The sequence below is a fragment of the Euleptes europaea genome, chromosome 10 (assembly GCF_029931775.1).
Source record: "Euleptes europaea isolate rEulEur1 chromosome 10, rEulEur1.hap1, whole genome shotgun sequence".
In the NCBI taxonomy this organism is placed as follows: domain Eukaryota; kingdom Metazoa; phylum Chordata; class Lepidosauria; order Squamata; family Sphaerodactylidae; genus Euleptes; species Euleptes europaea.
Genome location: NC_079321.1, coordinates 76,540,441 through 76,556,675, shown reverse-complemented (window position 1 = coordinate 76,556,675; position 16,235 = coordinate 76,540,441). Strand labels below are relative to the sequence as shown.

At 39.4% G+C, this 16,235-nt stretch overlaps 1 protein-coding gene across 1 annotated transcript in view; it reads left to right on the top strand.

Moving 5' to 3' along the window:
- The first annotated feature begins 8,922 nt into the window (after window positions 1-8,922).
- LOC130483467 (vesicular inhibitory amino acid transporter-like) overlaps window positions 8,923-16,235 on the top strand; it is a 28,002-nt gene continuing 20,689 nt past the window's right edge. The window contains exons 1-2 of the mRNA XM_056856225.1: window positions 8,923-8,948; window positions 11,055-11,271. Of these exons, the coding sequence (XP_056712203.1) occupies window positions 8,923-8,948; window positions 11,055-11,271 (243 nt within the window). The remainder of the gene's footprint in view (window positions 8,949-11,054; window positions 11,272-16,235) is intronic.

Genomic DNA, 16,235 nt, shown 5'->3' with positions numbered 1-16,235 from the left:
AAAGGTATGTTTGCTTCCTGCTGTGCTCTACTCATATATTTGAAAACAAAGCATATGTTATAAAATGTCATAAGATCTTTTCTTTCAGAGGTCAGCAGTGCTTTTCCTAGACCTTCTCACTGCTTGGAGGACTGAGCAGCATGTCATAGTAGTTGTAAAGCATCCATCACTATCAGTAGCGAGAGGAACAGCAATAATGGGTAAATTGGCTAGAAACAGAAGTTCTCCTAAGGAATCATTATGTTCGGTCTGAAATCTAGGAAGTGGGTAGGTGATCCCAATATACCCCTGCATTCCCCCCAAAAGGCATCACAAATCAATGTTGACCTTAGTAAGGGATAATACAGTAGAATGTCAATTCTTCAGTTTTGAATTCTTCAGTATACAAGTGATAAATCATTAATCATAAGTTATTTGCTTAAGCTTTAATTTTTTTAATGATCTCTTGTGCTATTGGAGATGAGGGCCAATAAAGAAGTCATTTTCAATAAATATCAGATATGAGCGCACTTGTGCCCTAACCCTCTTACTGACGAGAATGTCAGGTGATACGCTCAAGTGTTTATTAGTTTGCAGATGTCTTACTTTGCAATGGCTGACCTGAAAAGAGGATTATTGAATGTTATTTTTCAGCACTTCAAATTATGCTTGTCATTCATAGAGAAATTGGATGCACTCTTTGCTCTGCTAAGTAAGAAACTGACATTTAGGTAAGATTCAATGAAGGGAAAACAAGACTGCAGCAAAGCAGTGAGGGAGAACTGAGATGATTATTAAAGTATTTTAATAATTATATTATAAAAAGCAAAGGCCAACAATTAGCTGAAATAATAATAATATAAATATTTATTCTTTGTAAATGTGTATCAAGTCTCAGCAGGTGTGAAGATGCAGAATACTAAGGCACATGAATCTCATTCCCCCTTTTTCTTGTATGTATGTGTAAAGTTCCATCAAGTTGCAGCTGACTTAAGGCAACCCTGGAAGGGTTTTCAAGGCAAGAGACAAACAGAGGTGGTTTGTCATGGCCTACCTCTGCATAGCAACCCTGGATTTCCTTAGTGGTCTCCCATCCAAATACTAGCCAGTGCCAATCCTACTTAGCTTCCAAGATCAGGCTAGCCTGGACCATCCAAGTCAGGGCTCTTTTTTCTTGTGTGTGTGTGCTGTCAAGTCACCGCTGACTTACGGTGACCCTGAAGGATTTTCAAGGCAAGAGACTTCAGAGGTGGTTTGCCCTTGTCTGTCTCTGTGAGGGCTGGAAGAGTTCTGAGAGAACTGTGACTAGCCCAAGGTCACCCAGGAGGCTTCATGTGCAGGAGTGGGGAATTGAAATCGGTTCTCCAGATTGAAGTCAGCCGCTCTTAACCACTGCACCACACTGGTGGTTTTTCACCTTTCCTGTGTATTGCTGTCTTCATTTAACTCTTTTTCTTTGAGTCTTTCTTGGGTAAGTCATCCCAAAGTAATTTTATTTGGCTCCTGGCTGATCTTTCAGCCCAAAGATACTTGAAAGATAACCAGAGTCTGTAATACATTTAATAAAGTATATGTACAATAATTCAATAAAATATATAACATTGTTTTTAATGTTGAAATGTTTTAACGTTATGATGTTCACCACATTGGGACCCTATTTGGGTGCAAAGGCAGCATAGAAATATATGAAATAAACACACACACATGGCCATTGCCTCAAACTCAACTCCATACACACTCCTTTGTTACTTTATGCTGATGATGCTGTCAAAGTAAACAAGGCTGTCATATTAGTGGTTTGACAGGAAGCATCTTAGATTGGAAGAATCTGGATGATGCAAGGGAATGGAAAGTCCCTGGGTTAACTATCCTAAACCAGATGAGGCCAGAATCTGATGCAATGCTCTGCAATAGGTGGAATGACTCAGCAAGTGGTCTCATTGCTCCCTGGTGGTGGCAATGTGTATATATGTTCCTTGAACTGTAACATCAGTGGTGGGATGCTATTGTGGAGAGAGAGTGTATGTTTGTGCACTGTAAATAAATCAATCACTGCTTTTCTAGTAGCAAGTATCTCTGGTGGTTTGTTCTGGATCGTCTGCCTAATCCACAGGCTCCCGTGATAGATGCTGTGTTATTGTCATGTTCAAGGGTTGGCTTAAAGAGACTACTAAACCGATGTCATGAGTACTGTATTGCAAATGGTCTGGTGTGGAACTATGAAAAATATAAGGTCCTGGTATTCTCAAAGTCCTGGAACCCACTTAAATGGGCAGTTGGTGGTAATTCACTTGAGCAGGTTAAATCTTTAAAATATTTAGGTATTTATTTCCATTATCATCTTGGAAAACCCACTATCTATTTGCACCTAAATCAGCAGAATTTAGCTCACTAGCAATTACTCGGGTTGTTTTTTTTTCAATAGAGGGAATCAGTATAGACCTTAAGGGCAGCAGGAATATAATGCTAAATTATTGTATGGTATTCCTGTCTGGATTACTGCACTGGAACATTCATTGGAACGCACTCAAGCCAAATTTCTCAGAAAAATAATGGGTATGCCCTGCTGTGTCCTGTATGCTCCACTGTGCTTGGAAAGTGGCCAAATGCTACTTGAAACTAGAGCGTGGCTCTTGACTAAAATTCTGGTTACGCCTCCACATTAAGGCAGACCCCTCTTCCCTTATTTACTATATGCTTATGGAGTCGCATGCTTTTAAGTGGTTTCAACACATTGAGAGCAAAATTAAATCTATTGGCCTTAATTTCAACTCCTTGCTTATGCTTACTGAGGAAGCTTTCCAAAGAATAAAACGCAGACGATTAGATATAGGACTGCAAGATCAAAATAGTGCTGCAAATAAAACATGCTCCCCATTAAATTTAGGGGTACCCTTTGATGTTTACCAACCTTCTGCATACTTATCTCTCCTTTGTGATCCATCCCAATGTAGAGCTATCTCTCTGGCCAGATTTAATGTTTTTCCCTCTGCGGTACTCGAAGGCAGATTTTGGGAAATTCCTTTGTCTGCCCGTGTGACAGTAATTACCGGTATATAGAAACAGTTGCTCACATTTTATTTTATTGTAGTTTCTACACAGAATCTCGTAATGAACTATTAAGCCCCCTGTTGGTAAATAGATTGAATGTCTCCGATTCTTTTAACGTTCTCTATTTATTGAACATTCTCTATTTATTGAACAATCGTTCACCCCAAATATTGGAAATGGTGGCTCAGTTTTTAAAGTTTGTTTTAAAAGCCTGCCAAACAGATAATTAGGTGGCAGTACCAACAAAAAGGGTACTTTTTAACCTTTCCATTCCTTTTGTAGTGTTTGTATGCCAATAAAGGAATGATGATGATAAAACACACACACATTCATACATACGTATATATGTACGTGAGGGGCCAGAAAAAAATCCAGGGTGTCAGGTAGAGGTAGAACTTCTCACAAATTAGTTAGTGTGCTCATCACACTACTGCTATTGAAAACCACAAGTGATCCACATCCTATCACTTAGATTGCTTACAGTGGACATCTGCTTTATTACATTATGTACTTCCATGTTCCCACCCATGGTCACCAGGAATGTGAAGTGGGATATGAAACATCTAATGTAATTATGGTGATTTTCTGTCTCTTAGTGAGACTTCTGTAATAGCTATTGACATTTTATGTTTCTCAGAAGATTAAAAAACCACTGTTATATAATAACTGAAAACAACTTGAATCACCCGAATTATTTAAACATGTGGCGGGGTTTTTTGGCAACTCCAAAAGCAGTAAGCAATGGTTTATTCATGTGTTACCATCACCATGACCTTGCTCATCTGCAAGTTTTCCCTATCGTGTTGCAAATATCTTTTTTGGAGGTTGGTAGTGAGGGCTGATTATGAGGATGGCCAGGTTGTTTGCAAGCCAGGCTGCATCCACATAGCCCCTTCAATTGCCCAGATGGCAGTGGGAGACAAAGATGAATGCAGATCTTTGGTTTACCCTCTGGCCAGTCCACTCACTGCAGAGAGCAATCTATGCATTGCTTTCAAAACAGTAATCATGCAGCAGCGTATTTGCATGAAATAGCTCTGATAGCAAACTTACAAGAGACCTGGGTGTCACGGGATGTATGCAGAATCTCTGAGAAATGGAAAGCAGGTAGGGTTACTAGATGCAAAGGAGATCAGACCCCCTGCACCCATCACAGGTTGTGTGTGTGCGTGCATATGTGCCTTGAAGTCACAGCCTACTCATGGTGACCCCATGAGAGGATTTTCAAGGCAAGAGATGAGCAGAGGTGGTTTGCCACTGCCTGCCTGCGCATAGCAACTCTGACCATGGTCAAACCTTCTTAGCTTCTAAACTCTGAAGAGACTGGGCTAATCTGAGCTATTAGGACTTCTACATCACAGTTTGTGTAAGAGGAAAAAAGTGGTGCTCTTAGGTTGTCATGCAGGAATGAGAAAAGCTGCACCTGCTGAAATTCCCTTTCTTACACAACTGCCCAAGCTAACAGTTGCCCTCTCCTTCTTTACGTTGCAGGATGACTGAACGAGCAAGGCTCCTCCCACAACATCACCTTTATCAGGCTTATCATTCATTCTTTTTAAAAGTGCCCATCAAGCACTGCATAAATATTAAAATCAACAGAGCTCTGCCCCAAGGATTGCAATCTCATTAGGAAGAGAGGAAAGGGGAGAACTATGCCAAATATTGGTTCTGTTACAGTCATTATATTAGTATGGAATATAAACAGTTCCACTGGGGCAAGGGGGAAAATGGCTTTTAAGTATTCATGCATTCATCTTGGAAACTCATCTCCATGCCTGAACTCAATAATACAAATATGCTGGAGATTTTATAATATCCAACAGGGAAGTTTTTACTATTGTGGTATTTCCAGGAAGCACCCTTGTAATGAGAGTGTATAATTTCTTTTATAGCTCCAAAACAAAACCATTTCCTGAAACTGGAGCACCCAATCAGCTCAGACTCAGAGTACACACCAAAAACTGCAAAAAAAAAGGGGGGGGGAAATCTTTCAATCCCATTAATATACTTATTGGATTTTTTCTTTAAAAGATAAAAATGTGTGTTTAAGTAGATATAAACTGAAACTAAAATAATGCACTGATGCTTGGTGAGACGTCTCTTGCATTACTGCCACTTGAGTGTTGTTAATGCAGAAGAGAATAAGGAAGACAACACCCTTGAACATTATACAATGTAGTTTTTACAGACGAACTACAAATGCGACAGAAAATATTATTTCTGATTTGATTAATTGTTCAGCACCTTTCAAAATCTAAAAGGAAATGCTTACAGAAGCACAACAACTGAAAGAGCTGTACATTTATTGACCTAGCTAACACAAAAGATCCCAGCTCCTGTGCCTAACTAATAGTACATTCACAGGTTTGAGGTGTGATCAAGGGAGGGCTTAGGACCAAACTGTACAAAAAGTCAGGACTGGCTTTCCCTGAGGACACACAGCAATTGAGCGCCAATGTGGCGTAGTGGTTAAGAGCAGTGGACTCTAATCTGGAGAACTGGATTTGACTTCCCACTCCTCCATAAGAAGCCTGCTGGGTGACCTTGGGCTAGTCACAGTACTCTCAGAACTCTCTCAGCCTCACCTAACTTACAAGGTGCCTGTTGTGAGGAGAGGAAGGGAAGGTGATTGTAAACCACTTTGAGACTCCTTACGGTAGAGAAAAGTGGGGTATAAAAAACAACTCTTTTGTTCTTCTGTTGCAGGGGCCTGATTCAGCTCCTGCCTCTCCCCGTGCTGTTTTCTTGAGCCAAACAGAGTTATTTGCCCTATTTTGGAGCTGCACTTACATGGTGAGGCAAATAACTCCCACCCCCAGGCCATTTAATTAGAAATTGTAATATGTAGTTTGACCTTCTAATAAGGAATATGAAAAGAGATGGGTAAATAAGCTCCCTTGAGGCAGTTCCTTTTGAGATAATTATCTAAAGTTTTTTGCTGTAGTGATTAGAATATTAGACCAAGAATGGAGTGGGGAACTTGGCCACAAAGCAAATTGGGGGAGTTTGGGCCAGTTACTCATAGGCTAGCCTGAAAGATTGTTTAGAGGATTATGACGCACCCCCCCTTTCAACCACTTCAATATCCCACTCTCTCAGCCCGACTGTTTATGCTGAGGGAAAAGCATTAGCCTGAGTGTATTTGTGAGGAGATTATTTTCCTTCTCCTCCAGTCCCACACCAGTATTTATCTCACAGAGAAATATGACACAAGAGGCTTTTTAACTTAAACAGACAAAACAGGGAAGTTTATTGAACAGAACTCACAGATTGATTTTTAAGGAAAAAGCAGAATTGGAGGGAAAACTCAGTCAGATTTATCTACATAAAATTACTTCAGAGAGATAGCTTAGATGTTTTCTTCAATCAAGTTCCTTCATTCTTAGTTTCAAGCTTAGTTCTGTCCCTCAAAACTGTTATTCAGATTCAGATTCTCAGACTCTGTCCCCAGCCTAGCTCGCAGGAGCGAAGGAAGTTTGAGTTCCTTTCCTCTCCCCAGAGAACTCACAGAAGTTTGGGGAAATATCCAAAACCCCTCTTCCAGTTCTCTCTGACTACCCCACACCAGTGGCTGTAATCCTCCACACCTCCCTGCTACCGGAATAGCTCTACCTCAGAGACTAGTTCCCCTTTGTGACCTGAGAATGGGTCCTCTCTAACCCAGTTCTCACTCCTGTCACTCCCACAGCTTGTGTATGTCAATAGCTTCGGCTTTAACAGAACCCCTCAGGTTCACAGAGTACAGTCTGGCTTCTGCTCAGTTTCACTACCAAGCTCAGAATATATCACATCCTTCTCTGGCTGGTTCCAATCTCAGGACTCCTCTCACAGCCTCCTCTCAGACTGGGTCCCAAGCTCCCAATCTATCACAGCCTCCTCTCAGGCTGGGTCCCAAGCTTCGAATCCTTTCACAGCCTCCTAACCAGGCTGGGTCCCAGGCTTCGAATCCTTTCACAGCCTCCTAGCCAGGCTGGGTCCCAAGCTCCCAATCTATCACAGCCTCCTCTCAGGCTGAGTCCCAAGCTTTGAATGTTTTCTGTCTCTCAGAGCTCAGAGTGTCAGCTCTCTGGCTCCGCCCACTCTTGGTCTGTCAGCTCTTGCTGCAGATTAACCCCTTATCCATCACAAGGATAAAAAGGGGGAAAGCAGAAATATTATGCTGTATGTGTCTTTATTTTATTTGTGATAATTAGCACTATTATGTCATATTACCAGGTATATTACCTAAAGGTAGAAATAGAAATGGCACCAGTTCACAATAATATAGTGGTGTAATGCTGACAATTTCCATTTGTTTCATGGCAGCTGTGACAAGCAGCTTAGAAGTTGACTACCAGAACTATGCTTTGCAGCATGCACTAAATCACATATCATGTTGACAGCATTGTAAAATAGTAGTGCAAAGACCATTCATGCACACAGAGATTGTATTTCTGTTCCACCCAAAAATTAAAACATTGCAATAAAATAGCTCCTAGATTAAAAATGAAACCGTAGTGAGTAAATAATAGAACAGTGGATTGATGATGAGGACATCCATTATAACTCTGTGTACAAATTTTGGTAATTATACCACATTTCAGTAGCCTAGAACTACTCTAAAAGTAGACTTTTAATTAACATTGACGCTTTTAAAAAATGACTGGAAAGTACAGGAAATCAGTTTTATTAATGCAATTCTGAAAGTTTGTGAGCTTATTCTTTCTTTCTTTCTTGATTAGATTTTAGTTGCCACTCACCCAAAGGGTCTGGCAGTGACTTACAACATTAAAACAGTATAAATGGGTTAAAACAACATAAAAACAGATAGCAAATATAAAATATTAACATTAAAATAGTGAAATATTCTAATATGTAGCTAGCACCATCCCACTAACAAATAGGATTGCCAAGTCCCTCTTCGCCACCAGTGGTAGGATTTTGGGGTGGAGCCTGAGGAGGGCAGGGTTTGGGGAAGGGAGGGACCTCAATGCCATAGAGTCCAATTGCCAAAGTGGCCATTTTCTCTAGGAACTGATCTCTATCTGCTGGAGATCAGTTGTAATAGGAGGAGATCACCAGCTTCCTGGAGGTTGATAACCCTACTAACAAAACACCCCAAACTTGTGGATTACACTCCAAAGGCCAACCTAAACAATTTGGCCTTGTATGTCCTATAGAAACTAAACAAGTCCAGCAGGACATGGGTGTTATCTGAGAGTTCATTCCATAATAGAGGCCACAACTGAGAAGGCCCTTCCCCTGGTGACAGCAAACCGAGCTATCCTGGGGCCAGGCACCTACAAGAGGTCCCTAGAGAATGACTGAAGGGAGCACAGGAAGTTGGTTAAGGTTGCAGGAGTTGATTAGGACAAGTGCGCCCCCAATACCCAACATATTCTTCAGATAAATCTTTATAAAGGACTTTGCTGCTGCATCTAGTTCCTTTAAAACATTGGTTCCCAACCAGGGGTCCGCGAGAACTAAATTAAGGTCCGCGAAACAGTTATAAACCCATAATAAAATAATATTTTCAATTAAAAGTTCTCTATTATAAAAATATATATTCAAATATTATTCTAAGTTTAATGTTTAACTAACAGTTATAATTAAAGTTTATTTTCAAATTCTCAGAATTTTTATTTTGAACTTTGGGGTCCCTGCACCAAACAAAAAAGTCGTAGTGCTCCCTGGTCAAAAAAAGGTTGGGAACCACTGCTTTAAAAGCACAAGTATAATCCATTGGCAAGAAGGAGGCAAACAATGTGATTCTTATATGTAATAAATCAAACATAATATGAATAGCTGTGAAAGTTTGGCTTCTTGTGTAATTTAGTTTCTCCATTAAGGGTACTTAAATAATTCTTATCGGTATTCTGGTCTAATAAAAAAGGCTTTTAAAATGCTAATAACATGTCTCACCAGATTATACCTTTCAGGTAGGACTTTGCCTTGCAACATAAACATCTGCAAAGATGACAATGTTTCATTCGTAATACAAATTGAAAGGTGCAGAATAATCATTCTTGTATTTCTTTAGCATCAGCCATTTATGGATTGTAAAACAAGAGAAAATTCAAGACAACTTTAAGGTATATGTGGCAGAAATATGACACATTATAGTTGCTGGTGTGTCATTCTCTCAGCTTTTGTTTCTGAGATTGCTGCCACTATCAGATATAAAAACAATTAAAATACAAGTATCTGTAAAGATTGTAAAAGCAGCAATAAGGCCAGGGATAAAAGTCAAGAACCAGTAGTAACATAATTAATTCCTGGTGGGCCACTTCTAGGAAGGGCTGGTAGGGTTGCCAACCTCCAGGTAGTAGCAGGAGATCTTCTGCTATTACAACTGATCTCCAGCCAATAGACATCCATTCACCTGGAGAAAATGGCCGCTTTGGCAATTGGACTCTATGGCATTGAAGTCCCTCCCCTCCCCAAACCCCGTCCTTCTTAGGCCCTGCTCCAAAACCTCCCGATGGTGATGAAGAGGGACCTGGCAACCCTAGCTGTTGGTGTCTAGGAGTAAACAGAGCTGATTCCCAGCAGCTCTGAAAGTGCTACAGGGACTGCTTAGCTGGTTGGCAGTGGCTTATGAGGAAGGGGTGAGTCTCGGTCCCTCGATGTCACTGTCACCAGATCTAAGTTGAACAACAAGGGAATGTCACTTGGCTCAGCTTCAGGGGTGGGGAACCTTTTTTCTGCCAAGGGCCATTTGGATACTTACAACATCATTTGCGGGCCATACAAATTTATCAACTTTAAAATTAGCCAACCAACATGTTTCTCCATGGCCCGGGTGGGAAAGGGTTAACACAGTTTCTTGGGCGGTCCTAGCAGCTCCATAGCTAATGACTCTTCTGCAAGGAGGAAAAAAGGTTCCTTTTCTTGGCAAAACAAACTCACATCTGCCTTGAATAGAGGCTATTCCTGTCCGCGGGAGGGGGCTGATCGCCAGTCTTAGATCCTTCGAGCTAGAGATCTTTCAGGACCTATGAAGGGCCAGACCAAATGACTTCGAGGGCCTTAAACAGCCCCCAGGCCTGACGTTCCCCACCCCTGCTCAGCGTGCTCCTCAGTCAATTTAACAGCCCAGCCTGGAGAAGATTCTGGAAACCTCAGCCCTCCACAGAAACATTCCTCTAGCCAACATTTTTCTACTAACTAAAGTATAATAGCTGGAAGGTTTAAATATGTTAAAGAGAGACTAGCATGACCTTGACTACTTAAAAAAAAAAAACCTCTATAACAAGAACGTCAACAGGAAATTTATGTCAAAATTGTGATGGCATCTTCTCACATTCCTTATAGAGGTAAAACAACATTTTTTTAAAGTTGTACCAACCACTTCCTAGTGACAGATTTCTCATGTGTTTCTCATGTGTTTCTTTTCTGTACTTAAATTTGAACAAACCGTTAAGTGTTAAAAAAAACCTTTTTTTAATTTGAATTTTGTAAATCTATCACGGAATGCTGATTTAATCTAAGTTTCGGAATGTGCTGGTTTTGTGTGTGCTGCAACTCAGCCCAGTGAGAAACTCAGCTATTAACTTTCAGCTAAGTACATTTTTGAATTTATTTTGTCAGCACCAGTCAGTTCAGTTGTTAAGGGCAATAATAATTCAGTTGTTAAGGGCAATAAATACGCAAGAATGGAGGCATTCTTGCTTATATTGAAAAGGATGCTCACAAAATATTCTGGCCACCACTTGTAGCTGCTTCATGAATGGTTGAGCTGCATAATCAGCGTTACAGAATGGATTTGAATGGGAGGTATTAGCATAGAGGTTACTCGCCCTCACTGATTCAGAGCAGAACTTTGAGGATGCCTTGGAGGGTTCTTGAGATTAGCATCCTTCTCTGTGGACAGATCTTGAGATTAGCATTTTGGATTGATACAAATAAATAATATTCTTTATTATTTAACACTTTCCTTTCTTTAGAAATAACATTAGTAAGGGTAACCCTATTTGGGTCAGTTATTGAGTAGACAGGATTGCTTACCTGAAGCAAATGTTTTTGTCTTTTTTAAACCCCTTTAGGAACATCGAGTCCCTGTTTTTGAAAATGGTGAAATGGAAAGATTGCCTACACACTGACGAAGAAAACGTGAATTTTGCCAGACAGGATGAACTCAACAAGATTCACAATGGAGAGGAAGAGAACACAGCCTCCCAGACCCAGGATCATATGCAACATGTCCAGACTACACGGATTACCACTTGGGAAGCTGGATGGAATGTAACCAATGCTATTCAGGTAACTCCATGTTCCACCATTCACAACTTCCATCACCATCATTTTCTTAAAGTGTATTTCTTTCACCTGTGAAGGTTTCCATTTGCTGCTCAAAATATAAAGCAATGAGCTAAATAAAACTGAAGTCAATTCTTATTTAAATTGTCATTGAAGTGCCGGATTTTTATATATTTATAAAATATTTGAAAGAGACATGCATTTGCTCACAGCCATCTCATGTTACCTCCTCTCGGTTGGCATTTAGATTGTAAGCTCCCTGGTATAGGAACATGGCTTCTATTTCTTTGTGAAGCATCCTGTACATGGATAGTGCTATATAAGTACTGATAGTGAATAACTACATTGATTTATAGTGTCTAATGCAAATCAAAAAAGGTGCTGAAAAAGTTCTATGACTGCCCTAACTTTGTTGCTGTGTACTGCAACTACATGCCCATCAAATGAAGCACAACAGTTGATGCACAAATCATAGATAGCTTTGTTCAGGATTTGTACTGGCTTCAGTCTAAGAACTCTGATCTTTTTTCAAGAAAATGTAGTGGAACTGAATTTAAGAAGTACAACAAAACAAAAAGAAAAGGTGACCATTTATTTCCATAAATTCGTGTAGCTACAACTCACGTGAAATGTTGGTATTTGTACACACTTGCAATATTGTTGAATGTCAAAATGAGGCAAAACAACAGAACCTCTACAGATATTACCAATTTATGCTTGGCAATACCTGAATTCAGATGAATATACCAGCCACAGATTTTAAGGGATTCTTAACATGGAAATAAAACATAAAGAAATTTAAGAAGAGTATTACCACTCATATAGCACAGTTGTTATAATTTTATGTAATATATGTTGTGGCTTCAATTATTGTTATATTTATTTATATTTAAAAGTTTTAAAAAGAAATTTAAGAACTCATTTACCCTAGTATATTTTGCTTATTTACTCCTTATCCCAATTTTATTTCATTAGATGTCTCAATGAAACTGAAAACCTATTATATATTTTGATTTAAAGAATAACAATGTATTTGCTTTCAACAAAACATGGTTTGACTATGGAAACCTGCAATTGTCATCACATTTCATTTTATAACTGCATCTGCTTTAGCTGCATGACATAATAAGCATTAATTTCACTATGAATCTGAGTAACTTGCAAATTACAGTGTCGAATTCATAATATATGTATGCTTTTATGGGCAGAAAGACATCCCAGTAAACTTTTAGGCTCTTTGGTTCAGCTACCATATTTTAGAATGTAATTTAACTCTCAGCCTATCAGCTGTAATTAATAGGTGTAAATAATATATTATTAGACATTTTTACTATTTTGGATTTAAAGTACTAATTTGGCAGTACAAACCATTTGTTTCTCTAACATCTAAAACAACCAATCAATGATTTTTCAAAGACTACTAATTATTATATGAAAATATAATTTACTTGGGACTAAGTCCTGTAGAACTTACTGGAACCTATTTCTAAGTAAACCTGCCGAAGATTGAGGTGCTAACTAGTTTGTGTGTGTGTGTGTTTTGTGTCATTAAGTCACAGCTGACTTATGGTGACCCCTGTAGGGTTTTCAAGACAAGAGACGTTCAGAGGTGGTTTGCCATTGCCTGCCTCCACTTCATGACTCTGGTGTTCCTCGGAGGCTGCCCATCCAAATACTAACCAGAGTCAACCCTGCTTAGTTTCTGAGATCTGATGAGATCAAGCTAGCCTGGGGCTATCCAAGTCTGGGTGCTGACTACTTAGGAAGGATAAATCTAACAGTGATAGTTCTCAAAGACTATCAGACAATTTCAGATTTATTGAGCAGTGAAATTTCACCATTCCTTTCATACCATAAAACAAGGAAGCAGCCTGGATAGGATAATGTCTAAATAGTGCCAAAGTATGATATAAAACTAAATAGTAGCAGTCAGCACATAATTTAGAAAATGAGATATTCTGGATTTTCAGCTGATTTTCTGATGATAGCACTGAAATGAAATAGGGGCATGTTCACCAAGCAAATTCAAGGGTTCCCTCCATTACGAATTTAATCTGTTTCTTGAGCCTATTCTGAATAGAGCCAGATCCCAAGAAGTTTATGTAATTGTGCTACCTAAACTCTTTGTGACCCAATTGGTGTATATGCGTAGGGTCCCTAAAGTTTGGAGTTGCCCCTTCATGGGTGTCATCCAAATGTATGTATTTAAGGACAAACCTTTATTTAAGGATCACTGTCTGGTATATACTGGGGTTCCAGACTGAGTAGCACATTGTTATGGGGGATAAAGAGATTTCCAGAAATAATCAGAAGACAGATAAAATTGTTTCGGGGGGGGGGGGGAATATATATCCAGTAGAAATAGCAAGTAAAGTAAACATATGAGCCTGATCCAGCAAGAACCAAGGCCCAGGAGAGGGGGAGGGGAGAGGAATGATCGCAGTGTTGTGTGCTGGGTGATCTCAGTTGGCAATTAGAGTGCAGAGTGCATCAAGGGAAAGAACTGCAGAAACTAAGGCCCACTCTAAGACTCCATGTGCAGTCCTGTGCAGTGCCACAGGGCAGTAGGTGGGGGATCCTGCTAGAAAAGTACCTAGGGATTCAGAGCTACTTTTATACACTCAAAATCCTGATATCAGGATGTTTCAGCCCTTCTGAACTGGGACTGGACTAAGGAAACAAAGTTTAAATTTAACTGGGGAGTTTAGACTTAATGGCTGGTAGTAGAAGTATAAGCATTGGAGACCAAGTTATAATTGTTGGATGTAGGGTTGCCAAACTCCAGGTCGTGTCTGGATATCTCCTGGAATTACACCTGATCTCTTACATGATTACTGGATTTAGAGGGATATGACAATAGAAGTGGATGGCATGGCTATTTGTGATACAATAAAGTTAAATCTCATGCATCATTTCAACAACATATGGTTAAATCATCTCTCTATAGTATATGGACTAGATATAAACACCTATGAGAAGTAAAAACTCCCTTGTGGGTTTCAGCTCAAGAAATGTTAACTTCACACCCATTAAGACCTGCCCAATTTTTAACGTATCAAGATCTCCTGAAATGGGAAGGTATAAAATGTTCACTTAAAGACTATGAGGAAGTTAAAAACTTACTGACTTGGTTCCAGTACTACCAAATTGATTCATTTTTTCATCAAGATGTGAAAACAGGATTTTCTAAAACCAAATCAACCTTACAGAAACTTTTACTGGATACAAATGATCATCTAATATCTAAAATGTATAAACTACTGTTAGAACTTTATTGTGAACAAGATCGAATAAAACCAACTATGATTAGCTGGGCGCAAATGTTGGGCCATGATATAATGTTGCAAAAATGGGAAAGGTTATGGACAAGAGATTTGAAACTTATATCTTCGCAACTGTTAAGAGAAAATATATATAAAATGATGTATAAATGGTATTTAACACCGAAGAAACTAGCAAAATCATTTCCCACAATGTCACCAAACTGTTGGAAATGTAATAAAGAAGTTGGAACATTTCATCATATTTGGTGGACCTGTGAAAAAGCTAAGGAATTTTGGGAGATGATATATAATGAAATAAGGTTGATGTTACACCAAAATATTCCCAAAACACCTGAAATGATGCTATTGAGCATGATACCAGACACCATTTTTACTCATAGGACTTTGTTAATATATGCCACCACGGCTGCACGGGTGAAATATGCAGCTAAATGGTAGATGGATGAGATACCGACTAGAAAAGACTGGATAAATAAAATGCTGGAATTGACAGAGATGGCGAAACTTACGGCTTTAATAAATCAGAATGATAATGTACAATTTATGGGGGAATGGGAGGCGTAGAGAAATTATTGTGAAAATTACTTTTTAATGGGACTGTTTAAAGGATACTCTTTGATTTAATCTCTCACGTATACTTTGTACTATGAACATAATAAGATATATAATGAATAACATCAGATATGATAAGTAAACACTTATATATTCATTAAACAATATGGGGATTAGTTTAAATAGCAAAAGTATGTACACTATTTGTAGGTGGAAGAGGGTGAGGGGGAAGTCATTATGTTTATTAGATACCTTATAGATTTTTCTTTTATTATTTTTATCAAATCTTAGTGTTAAATGCTGATTTTTACATGGATGTATTAAATGAAGGAAAACAATAAAAACTTTTTAAAAAAAGAATTACACAGATCGGTTCACCTGGAGAAAATTGCTGTTTTGGAAGGTGGACTCTATGGAATTATACCCAATTGAAGTCACTCCCTTCCACAAAGCCCACCCTCCTCAAGCTCCACCACCAAAATATCCAGGTATTTCCCAACCTGGAGCTGCAACTCTAGTTGGAGGGCAAGTTGTAAATGCACTGGTTGAAAGATTATACGTGTTGGGTTTGGCAATTTCACAAAATGATCCTGGGAGGCAAAAGACCTGGTTTTCCTGATGGGTGCTTCCAGGGTGGCTGATGAGTTTACCCAAGGGTGATTGCCTGGCAGATGCTCCTGTGCATTAGGTGATTATTAGTCCAAATTAATGAGACATTGTTGGAATTTTAAGTGATATGGTTGCCTCCAAGTACATATTTTCTGCATAATGGGCTGCTTCCAGAGAGCCAGCTTGGTGTAGTGGTTAAGAGTGGTGGTTGGGAACGGTGGACTCTGATCTGGAGAACCGGGTTTGATTCCCCACTCTTCCATATGAGCGGCGGAAGCTAATCTGGTGAACTGGATTTGTTTCCTCCTCCACGTGAAGCCAGCTGGGTAACCTTGGGTTAGTCACACTCTCTCAGCCCAACCTACCTCACAGGGTGTCTGTTATGGAGAGGGAAAGGTGACTGTAAGCCGGTTTGATTCTTCCTTAAGTGGTAGAGAAAGTCAACATATAAAAACCAACCCTCCTCCTCCTTCCTTCCCTCATGCAAAAAGTGCCTTAAGGCTGCTGGGATATTACAGGAAC